Here is a 23513-nt window from a genome sequence, read left to right on the forward strand (position 1 = left end):
AGGACACAATCTACAGGGTTAGCTTATATCTTGAGTCAATCTCTTTTGAGATATAAAAGAGAGAAGCAAGCAGAGAGGAGGGGGACCTTATACCACCAAGAAAGAAGAGCTGGGAACAGAGCATGTCCTTTGGACCTGGGGTCCCTGTGCTGAGAAGCTCCTAGACCCAGGGGAAGATTGATGACAAGGACCTTCCCCCAGAGCCAACAGAGAAAGAAAGCTTTCCCCTGGAGCTGGCGCCCTGAATTTGGACTTCTAGCCTCCTAAACTGTGAGAGAATAAACTTCTGTTTGTTAAAGCCATCCACTTGTAGTATTTCTGTTATAGCAGCACTAGATAAATAAGATATATACCTCAAGGCAGAATCTTGCAATATTCTGACAAGCCTAAGAGAAAACTAAGACACTGCCATCACCGTCCAGGCAGATGAGCCCTGCTGCAACTCAGTGTTGGGGAGAGAGGCTCCGAGAGGCACAGGCAGGAAGAAGACTGCTCAGTGAGATGTAAATGTGAAAAGAAGATCTCAGAGAGAGAAGAGAAGACACTTTATCCATGAAACAGGAATCACTAGTGAAAAAGAACATTGGAGAATGAAAAAGAGCTCTTGGGAATTAAGCATAGGAATCAGAAATTAAAATGAAATGAGTTTGGAAGATAAACTTGAAGAGCTGTCACAGAAAGTAGAGTGAAAACTGAGGAATAAGGAGAAGAGATGAGGAAGCTTGGGATCCGTCTAAAAGTTCTAGCTCAGTGTCACTGCTCAGAGTGAGGCGCTGCCACGGAGAGGACTTACCAGATAGGAGGTGCTGAGTTTCTAGAGGGAAGGGGCCACTGCGTGTCCAGCACGAGGATGGAAACAGCTCCGCTTGGAGTACATTTCTGTGAAGATTCAGAATCCTGGGGGCTCTCCATGAGGAAGTACCCTACAAGTTCCAAAGAAGAAAAAGTGGTTACCTTTCAGACATGTGTCTTTTTAGCAGCAGTATAGAAGCAGAAGACCATGAGCCAATACCTTCAAAATTAAGGGAAGACTTCTAACCTGGAGTTCTAAGTCTAGCCAGATTATCAGTGAAGTGTGAGAGTAGAATAAAGGTGTTTTCAAGTATGCAACATCTCAAAAAAACTATCCCTTCTGCCCTTTTTATTAGGAAGCTGCTAGAAGAAGTATTTCATTTTAAAAAAAACAAACAAGGCAGTAAGCCGAGAAGGAAGAATACATCGGATCCAGGAAATAGGGTCTCCGGTGAGAGAAGTGGATGAGTCTTTGGAGGGCGATGGCGGTGTGCGTGTGCGTGTACATGTATGCACATGCACACATGGCTGAAGCATGGCTCTGCGCAGGCTCGACAAGTTGTAAGAGATTAACTCCACAGATGACGTTGACAGACTTCCTGATGTGTTTAGCTGATTTGAGGCAGTTTAATTAATTTGGGAGAGTTTGATGATGAATTGATAGTCACATCAAAAACAGCAAAGAAAGCAGACAAATATTAACTTCAGGGAGAGCAATAAATATATTGTACAACAAAGGAAAGGCATTGAAAGTGTACTACTTGGGTCGTCTGTGAACAGTGTTTACATAGTCATTATGGGTATATTGAATATCTATCTGACGAAAATTAGGATATGACTGAATTGGAAGGATGTGGGACAGGAAATGTGTGTGCACATGCATAAGTATGTGTGCATGTGTGTGTGTGCTCATGTTAATGTGAGCGTAAGTGTGTGTGAGTGTGTGCATGTAAGGTGGTGGTGGTTTTGGGGGAAGAACTAAGTCCTCATCTTCCAAACGAGGTTCAATCAAGAATGTATCAAACTCATTTGGTGGGGAAAGAAGAGTCTCTTCAATAAATGGTGCTGGGAAAAATAGATTTCGTATGCAAAAAAATGAAATGCATCTTTGCCTCACACCATACACAAAAACAAATTCAAAATGGATGAAGGACTTAAATGTACAAACTAAAGCCGTAAAAATTTTTAGAAGAAAAAGCAGGGGCAACGCTGTCAGGCATAGCTTTCAACAGTGAATTATCAAATATAGTAACAAAAGCACACGCAGCTAAAGACAAATCAATGGGACCTTGTAAAAATTAAAAACTTTATTTAAAAACCCTTACCAGAAAAGTGCAAAGACTAGCTATCTACTGGGAGAATATCTTTGGAAACCATATATCCGACAAGAATCTCATAACCAAAATATATATAAAACTTCAACAACAACAAAAAGACAAATAACCCAATCATAAAATGGACAAAGGACTTGAGTAGACATTTCACCGAAGAAGACATTCAGATGGCCACCAAACACATGAAAAGTTGCTCAGTATCATTAGCCATCTCAGAGATGCAAATCAAAACCAAAATGAGATACTATTTCACTCCATTAGGATAGCTGAGATTAAAAAAACATAAAATAACATGTTGGTGAGGATGTGGGGAAATTGGAACCCTCATTCATTGCTAGTGGGAAGGCAAAAATGATGTAGCTGTAACAGTGTGGCGGTTCCTCAAAAAGCTAAACATGGAACTACTGGATGACCCAGCAATTACACTCCTAGGCATATACCCAAAAGATTTGAAAGCAGAAACTCGGAAAGAGACTTGTACACCAGTGTTTACTGCAGTACTATGCACAATAGCCAAAAGGTGGAAACATCCAAAATGCCCATCAACAGATGAATGAATAAACAAAATGTGATACTTACATACAATGAAATACTATAGGGTTGGGGAAATGAAGCCTTGATACATGCTACAGTATGGGTGAAGCTTGAAGACATTACGCTGAGTGAAATAAGCCAACTGCAAAAGGACAAATACTGTATCACCTCACTTACATAAAAAGACAAGAAAAGGCAAATGTATGGAGTACAAAGTTTATTAGTGGTTACCAGGGGCGAGAGGGAGGGGGACGAAGGGTATTAACGGTGATGGAAATATTGCATTGATTAAGGTTAGGCAAAAGTTCTGTGTTAGATATATTTACAAAAAAAAAAAAAAGTAGCTGTTGCGGCTGCAAATGTACAACCAAATACCTCATGCGATTTGATTCCTTGTTTGGAGGTTTAGGGTCATGGTTTCATGGGACATCCCATTTAATTGGTCTAATAAAGTGTTTAGTGCTTCCATTCTACCTCCTAGTTCGATGTGTAGTGCCTAGGGTCTTCAAAGCTTGCAAGCGGCCATCCAAGGCACAACAGTTGGTCTCTTATCAGCCTGAAGTAACAGAGGAAGGAGAGTTAGGAATAGGAGGAGGGAATGGAATGTATGGCTAATTGCCTCCATGAACAACTGCCTCCTTTGCCATGAAATCAGAAGAGCTGAATGGTGCCCGGCTATCATTACTGAACATTTTGATCAAAGATTCCATAGAATAATCCTGAACAAGAGAGGGAAAATGCAGAAGGAGGAGCAACTCAGAAAAGGAGGGTGCACAACTTGGTGGATGTAATCAGTGTCACTAAATTGAACATGTAGAAACTGTTGAATTTGTATTTTGCTGTGCTTATTCTCAATAACAACAAAATAAATAAAATTTGTCATGTGACAATCAAAAAAGAATGCCCCAATGGCAGTATGAGCATATTAATGAGAAAATACCCCAAAAAGCTCAAGGAGTTTCCCGTGGGGTATCGGAAATGGCAGGGGGGTGGGGGGAAGACAAGAGACAATCGTAATTAAGAATATATCTCTGGAATTATTTGACTGTGTCCACGTATACTATCATAGGACTAAAAAGAAAAACGTTAAAAATTTAATAGACTTACACAAAAGCTAGGAAATTGTCATATGACTGATGTTAAAGTATTGTGTGTACTGCAAGAGTTGCAGAGAGTCATTTATGAGTCACCCTGGATCTCCATGCCTCCAAAATCTGGCGAGCTTAAGCCATTGTTTGTGATGGATGGTCCCCAGAAACCAGTTGTTGATGCTGGTGATGGATATGAAAACGTTTAAAATAAACTGAATGTTTGATGAACTCAGTGTCTAATTTAGTGATGCCATAAATGAGGCCACCTTATGCTTTATGTTGGAAAAATTACATGTTAAAGTGCTGTTCTCAAATTTGAGGAGTTGTGAAGTAGATAAACATCTATTATAGAAATACTGTCTTAAAAGAATATCTTTGAAGTGAAAGTAGCTTTTGTCATACAGCTGTTGATCTGAACCTGTTGCAGGTGAGTGCGGTTTTGAATGGTATGTTAGATCAGAGCTTCAGGGATCGAGCCATTCAGAAACACCAAGGACTGAAGCTCGTGGCTGCAGTTCTTCAAAACTGGGGGAGATGTGAGTCATGGTGGGCCCAGGATTCTGCTTCTGAAAGTAAAATGGCTGTGCTGGCCTTGTTGGCAAAAATTTTACAGGTATTTTGAGAGACCATAAAATGCAGTCATGTTTGTTGGGATTCTGTAATGTGCATCTTTAAAAAAATTTGATTGCTGTTGGTTTAAAAGCTCATTGGTTTGATAAGTAAAAAACATTTTTAATGGATGATTCCTGATTACCTTAACTTACATTTTATAACAACATTTTCTGTTATTGTGCATCATCATCATTTATTATACTTACTGTTATCTCTTATACTTTATCTTTTCAGTGTACCTTTAATGCACTGTCTTTATAGACAGTTTTAAAGTATTTCAGAACAAGAATTGTTAAAATATTATTGAAACCCAAGAACAAAGTTATAATCCAGTTCTGAAATTTAAACGTGAAAAATGTGTTAAATGAAATAGAGGCATATATGGAAATGTGACATATTTTTCTTTCCCCCCTTTAGATTGATTCATCTGTATCTTTTAATACAAATCACAGTTCATTCCCTGAAGTCTTCAGGACATACGCTAGTCTACTTGCTGATTCAAAGTTGGGTCTACATTTAAAGGTAACTGATTAAAAAGATTGTTTTTTTCCAGATTACATTCTCCATTATTTACCCTTTTTATAATTTTTGCACATTTATGATTTTTTAATTTTTTATTGTGGAAAATTTCAGACATGTACAAAAGAGAGACTAGACTGATAAACCCCCATGTATCTCACCAGCCTCATTAACCCTTTGTCATGAACTTATTCGTTTAACCCCCATTCTTCATCTTAAAGGAAACTTCAGGCATCTGCACTTTGCTTTGCATGTCTTTCCAAAAGTTAGGAACATTTCTTTTAAAGTATAATCATAATGAGATTATTACACTTGTGAGGGTTAATATTTGTCTTTGCATATGTATGATTTAAATTATCTTTTTTGGGAATTGTTACATAATGAATGATAACTTCTAAAACTATTACTCGATTATTTTTCTATTAATAAGTAATATAAAATCTCATGGTGATTTCAGGGCTAAGAACCTAATAAACCTAATTTTAAGGTTACTAATTTTAAAGTCCTATTATACTTAGAGTTTAAGTTCTATTAAAATGTGACCTTCATGAAAAGGCTCTTTTTACTGGATAATATAGATAATTCTGTGGAATTTTCTACTCTGCATGATTAGTCAAGTTTCCCACTTCTCAACATGAGGGAATCTTGGAACTTAACCTGCCACTTGAGGGTGATAGGAAACAACTCCTAATTCTTATATGCTCAGTGTGAAGATCTGAATTAGCTTCACAGGAATAGTTGTAAACTACCCCATAGGTTATTCACGATGTTCTTTCCATGCAACACTTGGTCAGCACATCTCTATGGGGGCCCTTACTTCTGTAAGGACAAAGTACTGCAGAATCAGCATGCAGTAGCCTATTTATTTACATTTATAGAGCCCCTTCAGCCAACTGACCTCTGGCTGGGAAGGCAGGTTAAAGAATTGCATTAGGCTGTTTTCTTTTTTTTAATAAACTTTTTATTGTGATGAAATACATATGTGTGTGTGTGTGTGTGTGTATAAAACAATCAGTTTGGGCTTTGATGTACTCTGGAAGTTATTCTGAAGTCATTTGTTGAATCCACGTGGTGCTTTATTTGCAGAGTCTTTAGAAAGTAGTCATTTTATTATGTAGGCTGTGTAAGCCACCATTAGTACAATTTCATATGTCAGCATTGCTCCACAGGGTCAAGCTGTAATTATTCTTCCATTCTTCACCAATCTTACTGGAGGAAATCTTGAGGACCTTAAGCATGTTCTTGAAAAGCTTGTGGTTTCTAATTTCCCTATGAAGTCTGATGAGTTTCCCCAGGGAACGCTGCGGTATAATAATTATGTGGACTGCATGAAAAAGGTTAGTTCTTAGGAGTACCAAATAAAATTAAAACATTGTTTGTTGTCGTTGTTATATTTGTTGATAAAAAGAAGTGAATGAGATATCCTAACTTTAAGAACTCAATTTAATTCACTTTGAAAGCTGGCCATCTGTGTAGACAGATGCATATCTGAATCCTTTGGAATTCACCCCCCTCCCCCCATTATGTATATATTTTTTAATGGTATTTATTGTGTTTTCGGTGAAGGTTTACACAGCAGTTTAGGTTCCCATTCTACAATTTCTACACAAGTTGTTCAGTGACATTGATTGCATTCTTTACAATGCATGAACATTCTCATTTCCGTGGTTGTTCTCTTTCTATTAATCTAGTTTCCCTGCCGGCTTACATTCTTGTCTTTGTTTTAAAGTAATTGTTGACAATTTGATCTCATATAGGTGACTTTTTAAAGAAGCACAGTATTTCCGGGTGGAGATAAGCGTATGGCATAGGTGTGGCAGATTTTTTCAAGGATGGCTGTAATAGTGTATCCTATTAAGAGGCAAGGTCTGATTTTTGTCCCATTGCTGTGGGCTGGCCTTAGAGACTTGGCTTCTAATGAATAAAATTAAATGGAAGCGATGCTGTGTAACTTCTGAGACTCTTCACAAAAGCATTGCAGCTTCCTCCTGACTCTTTTCTTCAGGTCTCTTGTCCATGGGAGTCAGTCACCATGCAGTCCCTTGGAAGGGCCAGTTTACAAACACAACCCATGCACACAGATTTCCCTGCCCCCATCATTTTAACATCATTAAAAAAAAGAAAAAATGGAAAAGTTGAAAGAAAATAAACATCCATATAACCATCTCTTATATTCAGCAGTTGTTAACATTTTGTCGTATTTGCTTTATCTGTGTATATATGTATGTGTGTTTGTTTTGGCTGAAGCATTTTCAAGTTAATTAGACATCATGATACTCCATCCCTAAATACTTTAGCATGCATATCCTAAAAATGAGGCATGATACTGCTGTCATGCCTAAGAAAGTTAACAGTCCTCTATTATCATCTATTATCTAGTCCATATTCACATTTCTTCAAAGGTCTCCATTTATAGCTAGATTTTTCAAACCAGGATCTAATTCAGTTTCTTGAATTGCATCAAATTGTCATGTTTTTAGTATGATTTAATCTAGAACTAATTCATGTCATCCCTTTTATTTTTCCATAACATCAAGTTTTTGGAAGAAACCAGAGTAGTCCTTTTGTATGATGTCTCATCTTTGTCTTATTTTCCCCTTGAGGTGCTCCTTAATTTGTCCCTCTATCCTCTATATTTTCCTGAACTGGAAGTTAGGTTTAAAGCTTGATCATGAGCTTCAGGTTGATCTTCTCGGCAACAATAGCACATCAGAAGGCAAGTAGTGTCAGTGTCAGATTATCCTGTTAGTAGTGGTCTCGAGTCTGGTTGCCTGGTTAAAATGGTGATTGCCTCCTCTTCTCCATTGGAAAGATGTGTTTTCTTTCTGCAATTAATGGGTAATGGATGGGGTGTCACCTTGGCATTTTGTGAGTATACTGCTCCCCAACAACCTGACACCTAATGATTTTAGCACCCACAAAGATTCTAAGCAGCTCTTTAGAACTTTTTCTTACTGTAAAGGGAGAGCAAACAATCACTGAACATTTGAAGAAAGTGTCCAACAAAGAAAGATACACACCAAGAGGAAAAAGGCACTCTGGGGAACAGTAAAGGGAGACAGGAAAACCTCAAAGAAACTGTACAGAATAACTTCAGATATGAAAGAATGTACTATGTTTATGAGAGAACAAAGAAGGCTCTTGGAAATTACATAAAAGCAAAAGAAAAAACAGCAGAATGGGAGATAAAATTTAGCAGACATTGTGATGGCAGATGGGAGAGTAGAGATATGAACATAGAGGAGCAGTGTGGAATATCTACTGTACACTGAAGGAGGTGTGGAAAGGCCATGGGGCTCCAGGATGAAACGGCCTCTAGTGAATGCACAGCATCATGGAATTTCAGGACCTGGGGTTAAAGAGAAAGTTATTTTAAAGGGAAAAACATCTACAAAACCTTAAAAGAATCAAAACTCTAGATAGTAGATAAGTGGTAACTTTGGTGAAGAGCAAGACCGTAGACAATACTGGGGAAGTCAGCACAACTTGACTAGGGCAGAGTCCTAGAAGCTTCATGGACATGTCCAAAAACTGAGCTGCTGGGCTGAGGGCTGGGGACCATGGTCCTGGGGGACATCTAGCTCAATTGGCATAACATAGTTTATAAAGAAAATGTTCTACATCTGACTGGTGAGTAGCGTCTGGGGTCTTAAAAGCCTATGAGCAGCCATCTAAGGTACATGTACTGGTCCCACCCTGGCTGGAGCAAACGAGAATGAAGAAGACCAGAGTCAGAAGGGAAAGATTAGTCCAAAGGACTAATGGACCACAACTACCACAACCTCCACCAGACTAAAACCCCAAACAAGTAGATAGTGCCTAGTTACCATTACTGACTGCTCTGGCAGGGATCGCAATAGAGGGTCCTGGACAGAGCGGGAGAAAAATGTAGAACAAAATTCAAATTCAGACACACACTCAAAAAGACCAGGCTTGCTGGTCTGACAAATGGAGAAACCCCGAGAGTATGACCCCCGGACACCCTTTCAACTCAGTACTAAAGTCACTCCTGAGGTTCACCCTTCAGCCAAAGATTAGACAGGTCTATAGGGCCAACGATAACATACATGAGGGACGTGCTTCATAGTTTAATCATGTATACAAGACTAATGGATACACTATCCCAAAAGCAAAGACAAAAAGGCAAGACGGACAGGAAAACTGGACAAATGGAAACAGGGAACCTGGGATGTAGAAGGGGAGATTGTTGATACATCACGGGGTTGACAACCAATGTCACAAAACAGTTTGTGTATTAACTGTTTAATGAGAAACTAATTTGCTCTGTAAACTTTCACCTAAATCACAGTTAAAAAAGAAACAAAACACTCAAGTATTTAATGAGCATTATTATATGCCAGGAATTCATTAAATATGCAAAAATGTCAAAAAATAGTAACATTTGTTAATTTTCTGTGAAATTCTGTTATATTTTCTCTATTATTTAGAACTGTGAAAAACAAAACAGATAAAACCCAATGGATTTTTTTCTATTCATTAAAAAAAATTATTATTATGTGTTTTTCTAGTTTCTAGACGCATTGGAATTATCTCAAAGTCCTATATTGTTCCAGTTGATGACAGAAATTCTTTGTCGGGAACAGCAGCATGTTATGGAAGAGTTATTTCAATCCACGTTCAAAAGGATTGCCAATAGGTAAGTCAGTCTAGTCTGGGATGCTGGAACCACACACATTTTATTTCTGGGGTAAATTGTTTTCTCTGTTCCCAGAAAGTTGAGTGGCAGTTGCACTCAACGTTTGCTATCTGAGGACTAAATGTTTTGGTTTTGGATTGTTATATATTTTTCTTCTTATTTAAAAAAATGGAAAAACTTTCATTATGAAAGTTTTTGAACATACTCAAAGCTAAAGAGAAGAGAAATTAACCCCTTATACCCATCCTCTGGTGCCCTGGTGGCACAGTGGTTAGGAGCTACAGCTGCTAACCAAAAGGTTGGCAGTTTGAATCCACCAGCTGCTCCTTGGAAACATGGGACAGTTCTGCTCTGCGCTATAGGGTTGCTATGAGTCGGGATTGACTCAACAGCAACAGATTTGTTTGATTACCCATTCTCCAGAGTGGACAAAAGTGCCAACATCTTCCCAGTGTCTTTGTCCCTTTTATCTTTTTGCTTTTGCTATTATCTAATTTAAAACAAATCTCTGACACCATTGTCATTTCACCTCTAAATACTTCTGTATGTATCTCTAAAAAGTAATATTATTTTGGATGTTGTTATTAGGTGCTGTTCAGTCGGTTCCGGCTCACCCTATGTACAACAGAAGGATACATTGCCCAGTCGTGTGCCGTCTTTTACAATCATTGTTATGCTTGAGCCCTTTGTTGCAGTCACTGTGTCAGTCCATCTCATTGAGGGTCTTCCTGTTTTTCACTGGCCCTCTACTTTTCCAGGCATGATGTCCTTCTCCAGGGACTGGTCCCTCCTGATAACATGTCCAAAGTATGTGATACGAAGTCTTACCATCCTTGCTTCTAATGAGCGTTCTGGCTGTACTTCTTCCAAGACAGTTTTGTTCGTTCTTCTGGCAATCCATGGTATATTGGATGGTTGCCATCCAAAATTTTAAAAAAAAAAAAATTATTTTGGATAGCAGCCAGTATCAACTGGGAAAATATCAATAATTCCACATTCCGATTTCCCCAGTAGTCTCAAATGTTCTTACACTGTTGGATTGTTCCGAGTTCAGATCCAAACAAGCTTCAGGCATGGCATTTCATTGTTGCTTTTCTTCATCTAGAACAGTGCCCTTCCTTACTAGATTTTTTCTGAAGAATCCTGCCCACTTGTCCTGTACAATATCGTACATTCTGGATTTATCTGATTCTGTCTTATTGTTTTCATTTAACTCATTTCTCTAGCCCCTGTGTTTCTTGTAAACAGAAAGTTAAATATAAGCTCAAGTAGACTCAGGTTCAAATTTTCGTAAGAGTACTGAGTAGGTGATGCTGTACTTCATATTCATGGCAGTGGGAGACACATAATGTGTGGCTGCCTTACATTTAGTGAGGCTAAGATAGATCACCCAAGTTCCTCATAGCCTTTTCCTAATGGTTTTAGCATCCATGGATGATTGTTTTCCCAAATGAGTTATTTCACTATGAGTTGCAAAATGGTCGTTTTTCTGATTCTGTTATTTCTTGTAAAGAGCTTGCCCTCATCACTAAGGCTATTTGGTTATCTAAAATACAGTTCATACATGGGAAAATGGAACAAATGCTTAATGCTTCCCTTTTGATAATTTATGCCTTGACTACTTCTAATTTTTTTAAAAAAATTGGAATTTGTATTAAATATATAAATATCCACGAGTGATTGTGACATTTTAAAGTTTTATTTAGTTATACTTTACGTATTATAAGATTCAACCATCTTGAATATACAATTCAAACATTTTTAGTAACTTTACTGAATGGTGCAACCATCACCAAAGAGCATTTTCATCCCTCCGTTGATTCTACATGACCATGCAGAGTTAACCCCTGTTGTTAGCCCCAGTTCCAGGCGACCACTAATCTACCTTCTGTCTTTATAAATTTGCCTTTTCTGGACATCTCATACAAATGGAGTCATATAATATGTGATCTCTTATGTCTGACTTGTTCAGTGGGCGTAATGTTTTTGAGGTTCATCCATGATGTAACATGATTCAGTAGTTTATTCCTTTTTATTGGCATTTAAAAAAAATCATAATAAACAAGCTGTGGAATAGTCTATACAGCAATAACAGAGTACTCATCCTTTTCATGTGTACATAGAACATTCTTTAGTAGAGACCATATGGTAGTCCATAAAATAAGTCTTAATACATTTAAAATGATTAAAATCATACAAAGTATGTTCTCCAACCACAATGAAGTTAAGTAAGAATTCAACAACAGAAGGAAATTTTGGAAATCGCAAAATAACCAACTAATAAACACGCATTTCTAAATAACCCATTGGTCAAAGAAGAAATTACAAGGGAAATCATAAAGTATTTTGATCTTAGTAAAAACACTGTATATCAAAATTTGTGGGAGTTAGCTACAGCAGTGCTGTAGAGGGAAATTTTTATCTATTCTAATATTAGAAAAGAAGAAAGATCTCAAGTCAAGTATTTAAGCTTTCACTTTAAAAAGTTTGGAAAAATAAAACTAAGCCAAAGAGAAGCAGAAGGATGGAAGTAATAAAGATCAGAGTGAAATTCCTTAAATAGAAAACAGAAAATGCTGGAGAAAATCTATGAGTCAAAAATTGGTTCTTTGAAAAGATAAACAAAACTGACAAACTGTTGGCTAGGTTAACCAAGACAAAAAGGGAGAAGATACAAATTATGAAAATTAGGAATGAAAAGGAGACATTACCACCAACCCCTCAGAAATTAAAAAGATGATAAGGGAATATTGTAATATCATAAAGACAACAAATTGAGCAACTTAAATGAAATGGACAAATTCCTAGAAACTCACAAATTACCAGAACGGACTCAAGAAGAAATAGGACGTCTGAGTATATTTCTAATAAAGAAAAAATGAATTAATATTTAAAAATCTTACCACGAAGAACAGCCCAGATTCTTATTGACTTCACTGGTGAATTTTATCAAATATTTAAAGAAAAAATAATACTTCACAAACTCTTCTAGAAAATAGAGGAGGAAGGGAACACTTCCCAGCGCATTCTTTTAGGTCAGTATCAGCGTGATACCAAAGCCAGACAGACGTCTCAAGAAAACTAAAGACCAATATCACTTAGGAATATGGCAGCAAAAATCTTCAAAAATAGGTTAGCAAATGAAATTCAACAACGTGACAAAAGCATTATATAACACATCCAAGTGGAATTTATTTCAGAAATGCAAGGCTGGATTAACATCTGGAACACAGTGTTATACACCATATAAATAGTACAAAGGAAAAAAAATCATTTCAGTAAACGCAGAAAAAACATTTGACAAAACACCCATTTATGATAAACTGAAAAAGGGCATTTATGAAAAACCTACAGCTGACAAAATTCTTAATGTTATAAAACTGAATGCTTCCCCCTTGATCTTTTTTTTTAAAATAACTTTCTTGGTATATCATTGACATACCATAAAGTTCTCCTGTTTTAAGTGTACAGTTTAATGAATTTTTGTACATTTAAAGGGTTGTACAACCATTACCACAATCTAATTTTTGGACATTTCCATCACCCCAAAAAGAAACCTTGTGCCCATTTGCAGTCACCACTAATTCCTGCCCCTAATCCTAAAACCAAACACCCGTTGCCACTGAGTCAATTCCAACTCATAGCGACCCTACAGAACAAAGTGGAACTCCCCATAGGGTTTCCAAGGAGTGGCTAGTGGATTCGAACTGCCAACCTTTTGTTTAGCAGTCATAGTCACTGTAGCTCTTAAGGACTGAGACACCAGGGCTCCATCCTAGCCCTAGGCAATCAGTAATTTGTGTCTCTAAAGATTTACCTTTTTTGGACAGTTCATCAAATTTCATAATTTTTGAATCATCATATATGCTCTTTTGTCTGGCTTATTTCACTTAGAATAATGTTTTCAAGGTTCATCCATGACGTAGCATGCATCAGGACTTCATTCCCCACCCCGCCCCCTTTTTAAATTGAATTTATTTTGCTGTTTTTGAGAATTTGCACAGCAAAACACTCCAATTAACAGTTTCTACATGTACCATTTAGTGACATTGATTACATTCTTCAAGATGTGCAACCATTCTCACCCTCCTTTTTTGAGTTGTTCTGCCATTAACATAAATTCACTGCCCCCTAAAGTTCATATCTAATCTTTCAAGTTGTTGTTGTCTGTTTGATCCCATATGTGTAGTTCTTAAAGGAGCATAATGCTCAAGGCAGACCTTTTTTTACTAAAACTAAACTGTTGTTTGGTTTTAAGAAGACTTCAGGGGATATTTTTGGTTTAAGGTTTAAAGTTGATCACAGGGCAGTAGTTTTAGGAATTCATTCAATCTTCATGACTCCAGTAAGTCAGGAATCCATGAGAATGTGAAATGCTGTTCTCCATTTTCCCCCTTTGGATCAGGATTCTTCTATGAAATCTTTGATCAAAATGGTCAGTAATGGTAGCTGGGCACCATCTAGTTCTTCTGATCTCATGGCAGAGGAGGCAGTTGTTCATGGAGGCAATTAGCCACAGATTCGATTTTCTTTTTCTATTCCTGTCTCTCCTTTTTCCTTTGTTGGTTCAGCCAAATAGAGACCAGTTGTGCCTTGAATGGCCGTTTGCAAGCTTTTAAGACCCCAGGCACTATGCAAACAGCTAGGAAGTAGAACAGAGCACTAAGCGAGTTATTAGGCCAATTAACTGGGATGTCCCTTGAGACTATGACCCTAAACCTCCAAACCAAGAAATCAAATCCCATGAGGATTTTGGTTGTACAATAAGCAGCCTTAGCAGCTACTCTTTTTTTTTTCTTTCCTGTCCTTGTAAATATGTATATCTCAGAACTTCTGCCAATTCAACTTTTTACAGGTGTACAACTTATTGACAGCAATTACAATAATGGACTGTGCAACCCTACCCTTAATCAGTGTGATATTTCCGTCACTGTTAACCACCCCATTCCCTCTCCCTTCTGCCCCTGGTAACCACTAATAAACTTTGTTCTCTCTACGTTTGCGTTTTCTTGTCTTTTTTATATAAGTGAGATCATACAATATTTGTCCTTTTGTGATTGACTTATTTCACTCAACCTTATGTCTTCCAGCTCCATCTATATTGTAGCATATATCAAGACTTCATTTCTGGGCAGCTTCAGTCCAGAGGTGAGATGGGAAGGCAGAGTGAGTTAGGAGCTGGTTGAATGGTCATGGGGAATCAGGGGCAGAAAGGAGGAGTGTGCTTTCTCAGAATGGTGTGAACAATTAGGGTCTCATAATAAAGTATGTATAAAAATATTGTATGGGAGACTAACTTGAAATGTAAACTTCATTTTATTACAACAATTTAAAAAAAAAAAAGACTTCATTTCTCCTACTGGCTGAGTAGTATTCCATTGTATGTATGTACCACATTTTGTTTATCCATTCATCAGCTGATGGTCATTTAAGTTGTTTCCATCTTTCCTCTACTGTGAGTAATGCTGCAGTGAACATTGGTGTGCAAGTCACTTTTTGAGTATCTGCTTTCCAGTCTTTTGGGTATTTACCAAGAGTGGAATTGTTGGGTCATATGATAGCTCTATGTTTAGTTTTTTGAGGCACTGCCACACTGTTTTATACAATGGTTGTACCATTTTGCCTTCCCACCAGCAATGGATAAGGGTTCCAATTTCCGCACATCCTCACCAACTTTTGTTATTTTCTGGTGTTTTTTTTTTTTTTTCCCTTAGCCATCCTAGTGGGAATGAAATGGTATCTCATTATGGTTTTGATTTGCATCTCTCTGATGACTAATGATGCTGAGCATCTTTTCATGTGTTTGGTGGCCGTTTGAGTGTCCTCTTTGATGAAATATCCAAGTCCTTTGCCCATTTTATGTTCGGGTTATTTGTCTTTTTGTTGTTGAGTTGTTGAAGTTTTATATATATTTTGGTTATTAGACTCTTGTGGAATATGTGGTTTCCGAAGATATTCTCCTAGTCAGTAGTTTTGTCTTTTCACTTTTTTCGTTAAGTCTTTTGATGAACAAAACTTAATTTTTATGAGATCCGAATGGTTTATTTTGTCATTTTGCTGTATGTGTTTTTACTGTTACGTTAGATAATTCATTGTTAAAAGTTAGACCTGACAGTTTTCCCCTGCTTTTTTTCTAAGAATTTTATTGTTTTCATTTGCACATTTAGGTCCTTAATCCATTTTGAATTTGTTTTTGTATTTTGTGAGAGGCATGGATCCTGTTTCATTTTTCTGCATGTGGAAGTTCAGTTTTCCCAGCACCATTTATTGAAGAGACTCTTCTTTCCCCATCGAGTGGGCTTCGCACCCTTGTCAAAATTCAGTTGACCATGGACGTGTGGGCTTATTTCTGGACTCTAAATTCTATTCCATTGGTCTTTGTGTCTGTTTTTTCACCAGTACGAGGTTGTTTTGATTACTGTGACTGCATAATATGTTTTAGAATCAAAATATGAGTCCTCCTACTTTGTTCTTCTCTTTCAAGATTGCTTTAGCTATTCGGGGCCGCTTACTGTTGTATATAAAGTTGAGGGTTGGTTTTTCTGGTTTTGTAAAGAAGGCTGTTGGAGTTTTGATCAGGACTGTGTTGAATCTATACAGTGCTTTGGGTAGCATCGTCAACTTAACAGTATTAAGTTTTCCAGTCCGTGAACACGGAAGATCTTTCCATTTAAGTCTTCTTTAATCTCTTTCAGCAGTGTTTTATAGTTTTCTCTGTATAAATCCTTTATGTCCATGGTTAGATTTATTCCTAGGTATTAAGATGTTGTTGTAAATGGAATTGTTTCCTTAATTTCCCTTTCAGATTTGTCATTGCAGGTGCACAGAAACCCAACTGATTTTTGTTTGTTGGTCTCGTACCCTGCAGTCTTAATATAAATTTCTCTATTAGCTCTAGAAACTTTCTTGTGGACTCTTTGGGATTTTCTTTATATAGGATCATATCCTCCATGAATACAGATAATTCTACTTCTTCTTTTCCAACCTGAATACCTTTTATTTCTTTTTCTTGTGTTATTGCTCTGGCTAGGACATCTAATACAATACTGAGTTTAAGTGATGAGAGCGTGCAGCCTTGTCTTGTTCCTGATTTTAAAGGGAAAGTTCTCAGTCTTTCTCCATTAAGTATAATGTTGGCTGCTGACTTTTCATATGTGCCCTGAGTCATACTGAGGAATTTCTCTTCTATTCCAATCTTCTTTAGGATTTTCATCAAGAAAGTGTGTTGGATTTTATCATATGCTTTTTCTACATCCATAGAGATGGCAATGTGGTTCTTTTCCTTTGTTCTGTTGATGTGGTATATTATGTTGATAGATTTTCTAATGTTTGTTGCTTTTCAGTTGTTCATAATATTCTGTCATAGTTCTCTTTATTTCTATCAGGTTAGTTGTAATGTCCCTGCTTTCATTTTTTATTTTTGTTATTTGCATCTTTTCTTTGTTAGTCTAGCTAAAGGTTTGTCAGTTTTATTGATCTTTTCAAATAATGAACTTCTGGTTTCATTGATTCTATTTTTTCTCTTTTCAATTTTATTTATTTAAGCTCTGATTTTGTTATTTCCTTTTTTCTGGTAGATTTAGCTTAGTTTGCTCTTCTCTTTCTAGTTCCTGGAGTTGTCAAGTTAGGCTGATGATTTGAGATCTTTCTTCTTTCATATGTTGGCATTTATTGCTGTAGGTTTCCCTCTGAGTACTGCCTTTGCTGCATAAGTTTTGGTATGTTGTGCTTTCATTTTCATTTGACTCTAGGAAATTTGTGATTTCCCTCTTCACCCATTAGTAGTTTAATGATGTGTTGTTCAATTTCCAGATGTTTGTATATTTTCCAGGTTTTTTTTTTTCTTTTTTTCTGTTACTTATTTCTAGCTTCACTTCATTGTGGTCAGAGAAGATACTTTGTATGATTTCATTCTTTTTAAATTTATCAAGACTTGCTTTATGACCCAAAATGTGATCTGTCCTGGAGCGTGATCCATGTGCACTGGAGTAGAATGTATATTGTGTTGTTTTGGGGTGGAGGGTTCCGTATATGTCTGTTAAGTCTAGTTGGTTTATAGTGTCATTCAGGTCCTGTATTTTCTTTGTTAACCTTCTTTCTAGGTGTTTTGTCCAATATTGAAAGTGGTGTATTGTAGTTTCCATCTATTATTGTAGTGCTATTTCTTCCTTCAATTCTATCAGTGTTTGCTTTATACAGTTAGGTGCCATGATGTTGGGTGCATATATATTTATGATTGTTAAATTTTCCTGATTGATTGACCCTTTTATCACTATATAATGTTCACTTTATCTCTTCTGGCAGATTTTGTTTTAACGTCTACTTTGTCTGATACTATGATTGCCAACCCTGCCCTGTTTTGGTTATTACTTGCATGGAATGTATTTTTTCCATCCGTTCACTTTCAGCCTATTTGTGTCCTGGGGTTTAAGGTGTGTCTTGTAAACAGCGTGTAGCTGAATGATATTTTTATATCCATTCTGCCACTCTCTGCCTTTTGATTGGAGCATTTAGTCTATTTACATTCAGTTTAATTACTGATAAGAATTGACTTACTTCTACCATTTTATACTTGTTGTTTTGTGTGTCTTAAGCTTTCTTTGTATTTATCCATTACTATTGCTTGCTTTTGTGTTTTGTTGATTTATTGTAGTGAGCCTTTTTGATTCCCTTCGTCTTTCCTTTTGTGTTATGTTTTTTATATATTTTCTTAGTGGTTACTATGATTATTAAATTTAACAGCTTGTATTTATAACATTCTAGGGTAAGATGGTACCAACTTAACTTCAGTGACGTATGAGAAATTCAGTATCTATATCATTCCTCCGCCTTTTGTTTTTATTATCACTAATTACGTTGTTATATTTCATGTGCCCTGTAACATAATTTTATCCTTGCCTTTTATATATTTGTTATTAAAAAACATGAAGGACAAAACATGTAGAATTATCAAGCATGGATACCTTATTACTAGCCCTTATACTCAAAATCTCTACTCCTCAAGAGAATTTAAATCTAGGACACTGCTCAAATGAATATTACAAAGCCTGTGTAGCATCTGGTAGTGTCCTGCAAACTTAAATTTTATGAGTGAATTACTTTCTGAATCTAATATTTTTGTCCTGGTTAATATCTACCTAGTTCCAACATGGTGTTGGAATTTTAGAACTGGAAAGGAGTTTAAAGATCATTTAGTCCTCAGTCTCTTATTTTACAGGTTAGGGAACTAACTCTGCCTTCTTAACGTGTAGATTTATAGATTAAATGTCATTCAAATATTTTAGTTTCCAGGTGAGAATATAAAGGGCCAGATTGGTGTTTCTCTTTATAAGAAATGGGAATGATGGTTCATTACTAGGAAGAGACTAGAATTTTAAAATCATAACTCATGATTTTCAAGTCCTGGAAGTTTGATCATCTTTAGGCCTGAGATTCTTACAGAGCCTTTCAGATGTCCTCTAAGCAAGACCAGATTTGAGAGTACAGTAACTCCCCTCCCCCTTATCTGCGGTTTCGCTTTCTACTGTTTCAGTTACCCGCAGTCAACTCGCTGTCTGAAAATGTTAAATGAGTACGTGGTGTGATGAAATCTCATGCCGTCCCGCTCCATCATTCACATAGCTTTTATTATAATATATTGTTACAGTTCTTCTATTTTATTATTAATTACTGTTGTTAAGCTCTTACATCGCCTGATTTATGAATTAAACTTTATCATAGGTGTGTATGTATAGGACAAAACATAGTATATATAGGGTTCGGTAGTATCTGAAGTTGCAGGCACCCACAGGGGTCTTGGAACGTATCGCTTGCAGATGAGGGGGGGAGCACCCTATATATTTTTATGCAAATAACAAGCACCTTCTATGTTTGCTTGCCAACTGTGCCCTCCCCCTTGAGCTATTTTCATAAGCGCTGCTATGCCAGTTTGTTTTACATGTTCCTGTAAAAAATATTAGCATAGTTTGCTTAACAAAATACCTCAGGGGAGGTTGGGGGAGGGCGTGGCTGGCAAACAAACATAGGAGGCGAACATTTTTAGCTAAAAATACGGTAAATGAAAAAGTTCTTCTTCCTAATACCTAAACTTAGTGTGAAGATTTATGGGGATGAATGAAATAATGTGGATTGTATGCAGATAGTTATGTATTCCATGGTGTTTAGTTATTTAAACTTATGTTTGTAATTGATAATTGCTAGAGTTCACTTTTCCTGTTATGTAGTAGGCAGTCACGAAACGTGTTCAGAGCATGAGTGTTCATGTAATTTTTCCTTTTTTTTTTTTAGGAGTTCATGTGTTACACAATTAGATCTTCTGGAAAGTGTATACAGAATGTTTCGGAGGGATGACCTACTTTCAAATACCACCCGCCAGGCATTTGTAGATCGTTCTCTCCTCACTCTGCTGTGGCATTGTTCTCCGAGTGCTTTAAGAGAATTTTTTAGCAAAATCGTGGTGGATGCCATTGATGTGTTGAAGTCCAGGTTTATAAAGGTATCACATATCTGTTATTAAATATTAATAAGAAATTGCAAATCTTCTTGACCAATGTCATTAGAAATTGTTGCATGTTTCGTCAGGTCGTCTCCACTGCTCAAGGAGCATTAGCTCTACATTTTGATAACAATATATGGCTGTGTGGGATCTGTATTACTTTCTTGAGGTGGCTTTAAAAAATTACCTCAGTCTTGGTGGCTTAAAACAAATTTATTCTCTCAGAGTCCTGGAGGCCAGAAGTCTGAAATCCGTTTCACTGCCAAAGTTACAGTGTTGCCAGGGCCACACTTGCTCCAGAGCCTCTCGCAGAGAATTCATTCCTTTCCTCTTTCGTCTTCTGGTGGCTGCCGCCATTCCTTGGCTTGTGGCTGCATCACTCCAGTCTTCGCCTCCACTGTCACGTTGCCTCTTCCTTTTCTGTCTGTCTTATATCCATCTCTTTCATAAGGTTACATGTAGCTGCGTTTAGGACCCACCTGGATAATCCAGGATTATCTCAAGAGCCTTAATCACATCTGTAAAATTTTTTTGCCATATAAGGTAACATTCACAGGTTCCAGGGATTAGGACATGGATATCTTTTGGCGAGACCATTAATTCAGCCTATCACCTTTTGGGAAATATTGTACTATCCAGATGGCATATTGTTCATGTAGACTTCAAAATAGTTGACGATGCTGGTTTTTAATATGTTGAATTTTCACCTGTTGTTGCCATCCTTTTAATAAGATTTTGTGCAAAGGTCTTCAATACATATACACCCTTGATCTAGGCTCACTATTTGGACATTTTGTATTATTTACTGCTGCTGAGTTACCCAATGTAGCATGTCAATGCTTCTGTCTACCTTTGACCCTGGACAATTGCCTGTCTTTTATTGAAGTGATTTTGTATCTTTTGACTGTTAAAATTATTTTATTTCTAAAAGGCATTGAGTATTAAATTTGATATGTTTAATAAAGTATTTGTCATGTTTTATAAGACCAAAGATAATTATTTGTTACCTTTTCTTAGCTAAATGAATCTACTTTTGATACTCAAATCACCAAGAAGATGGGCTATTATAAGATGCTAGACGTGATGTATTCTCGTCTTCCAAAACATGATGTTCACTCTAAGGAATCAAAAATCAATCAAGTTTTCCATGGTTCGGGTATTACTGAAGGAAGTGAACTTACAAAGTCACTTATTAAGTAAGACTTTACTTAATTTTGGATTGTATTTGATTTGTTAATTTTTTTTTAAAGAAGTCTTTTTTTAATGTTAAATGAATATTGTTAGTTTTCAAGATCTTTGCAGTAAGCTACTTAGTTGATTGTATACCTTTGGTCCAAAGAACTAGAAGCCATACCAAAAAGCCTTGACTGAGATTCCTTTCTTCATTAGACAGGAGGCAGGTGCAGGGAGAATATTCTCCTTTTTTGATGAGACCCACTTTATATCTCTCATAAAATTCACAGACATTGCAACTGCTTAACACAAGCAAGGATCCAAAGTTACCAATAACTTCTGCCACTGAACACATGGAAATATCTTTTTTCTTTTTCCTGACACCTTAAGATTGGAGGATTACATTATGAGGTCAAACTTAATATACTAGCTCTGGAGAAAGACTCCTGAAATTAGACCGTCAAAGAGGGGCGCTCTTTCAAGGGGTTTACAGCAGCTTCTGAGTCTTAGCCAAGCTGGAGACAAGCTGGCAACATCTGCAGACGCCTGGGAGGAGGATCCTCTCTGTGCCATCCATTGAGCTGATTGATCTCTGGGAGCCTCCAGCTGAAACAGTTTGTTAGAGCAGTAGATTAAGCTCCTGGCAGTGTCATAGCTCATTTGCATTTGCCTCCAAGTTGGCCTCTGTTTAACCCAGAACTTTTACTCTGGCTACTGTAGAGCATGAACTTTGATATTAGACAGACCTGGGTTTGAGTCCTGGGTAACCAAGCCAGCCAGTTGCCCTAGGGGTTTTGTTTTGTTTTTGTTTTTTTTTTGGTTTGTAATTTTTATTTTACGATCAAGATTAAACAAGAAATCCTTAAGTAGAATCTCAGTGAATCTTAATTTCAATTTCTTCGCCCTTCCCACATCTGATTAGTTTCTAGGTTTTCAGTTTTGTTTTGTACCTCCTCTTTAAATCTGTTCTTTTTTTCTCTTTCCACTGACTTAGTGTACCCTTTACTCTTTCATAGACCAATTATCATAGCTTCCTAATTCAATTACCCTGCTTCCTCTCTCTCTCTTTTTTAAGTAATAGTTTATTGAGTTTTAGGTGACAGCTTGCACGGCAAATTAGGTTCCCCTTTAGCATTTTTTATACCAATTGTTCCGTGACATTGGTTACAATTTTTACAATGTGTTAGCATTCTCATTATTTCTACTTTATTTGTTCTGTTTCCATTGATGTAGCTTCCCTTCGCCTCCTTACCTTCTCATCTTTGCTTTTGGGTAAATGTTGACCGTTTGGTCTCATATACTTGATTGTTTAAGGGAGCACATTACTCATGGGTGATATCATTTTATAAGCCAATTTATTATTTGGCTAAATGATTTATTAATATTTTTCATGCACATAAATTTATGTGTGTATAATATGAATAAATGTTTTATTTAAATACTGAAACACCCAGGCTCTTGCAGTTCCCGGCACACCACCTGTTGTCGCCAAACTCTTCTCCCTGCTTGTAAGGTCCTCATACCAGGTTTCTTTTGGCTGACCTACGACTCAAAATTTAGCTCTTATATTTTCTCCTAAAACCTGCCTTTTCTTGGCTTGTTAGACCGGGCTATTATCCTTCTTCCTGTGTCAATATCTCTACTTATCTCACTGTCTCTGCACCTCACCTCTGTGTGGTGAGGTCCACAATCACTGCCTTTGCCACAAGAGGGTGAGTGGGTATGGTCGTGAGCTCACCTTGTGCTCCCTCCCAGTGCAGTCCCTCAGTGTGAGGTTCTCTTTCTGGTGGTGTTGGGCTCAAGCAGCGAGCTACACATTTGACAAATTAATTTTATCCTGAATTTACTCTGCAGATTGTGCTATGATGCATTTACAGAGAACATGGCAGGGGAGAGTCAGCTGCTGGAGAGGAGAAGACTTTATCACTGTGCTGCATACAACTGTGCCATTTCTCTTATCTGCTGTGTCTTCAGTGAATTAAAATTCTACCAAGGTTTTCTGTTCAGTGAAAAACCAGAAAAGGTAGACCTCTCCTGGATAGTTCACTATTGCTTTCATTGTAGGATTGAGAAGTAGGCTGTACCACCTTTAGATTACACCAACTAAAGTTATGGTATAATATGTGGTATGTATGTGTGTGTACATACGTGTGGTATGTATGTGTGTGTACATACATATGGATGTATGTGTGTGTACATACATGTGGTATGTATGTGTGTGTACATACATATGGATGTATGTGTGTGTACATACATATGGATATATGTGTGTGTATGTGTGTGTGTGTGTATATATATATATATAT

General features: G+C 37.0%; 1 protein-coding gene across 3 annotated transcripts in view; it reads left to right on the forward strand.

Moving 5' to 3' along the window:
* The window catches only part of PRKDC (protein kinase, DNA-activated, catalytic subunit), a 362155-nt gene that overhangs the window by 153758 nt on the left and 184884 nt on the right, over window positions 1–23513 (forward strand). For all 3 annotated transcript variants that reach the window (XR_002823982.1, XM_023730648.1, XM_004375604.2), the window contains 7 exons: window positions 4179–4364; window positions 4781–4885; window positions 6052–6219; window positions 9412–9539; window positions 19827–20034; window positions 21052–21230; window positions 23062–23230. Coding sequence is in view for 2 of the 3 variants with exons in the window: in XM_023730648.1 (XP_023586416.1) it covers window positions 4179–4364; window positions 4781–4885; window positions 6052–6219; window positions 9412–9539; window positions 19827–20034; window positions 21052–21230; window positions 23062–23230 (1143 nt within the window). In the remaining variant the exon portion in view is untranslated. The remainder of the gene's footprint in view (window positions 1–4178; window positions 4365–4780; window positions 4886–6051; window positions 6220–9411; window positions 9540–19826; window positions 20035–21051; window positions 21231–23061; window positions 23231–23513) is intronic.

Source organism: Trichechus manatus, unplaced genomic scaffold, assembly GCF_000243295.1.
Source record: "Trichechus manatus latirostris isolate Lorelei unplaced genomic scaffold, TriManLat1.0 scaffold00038, whole genome shotgun sequence".
Classification (NCBI taxonomy): domain Eukaryota; kingdom Metazoa; phylum Chordata; class Mammalia; order Sirenia; family Trichechidae; genus Trichechus; species Trichechus manatus.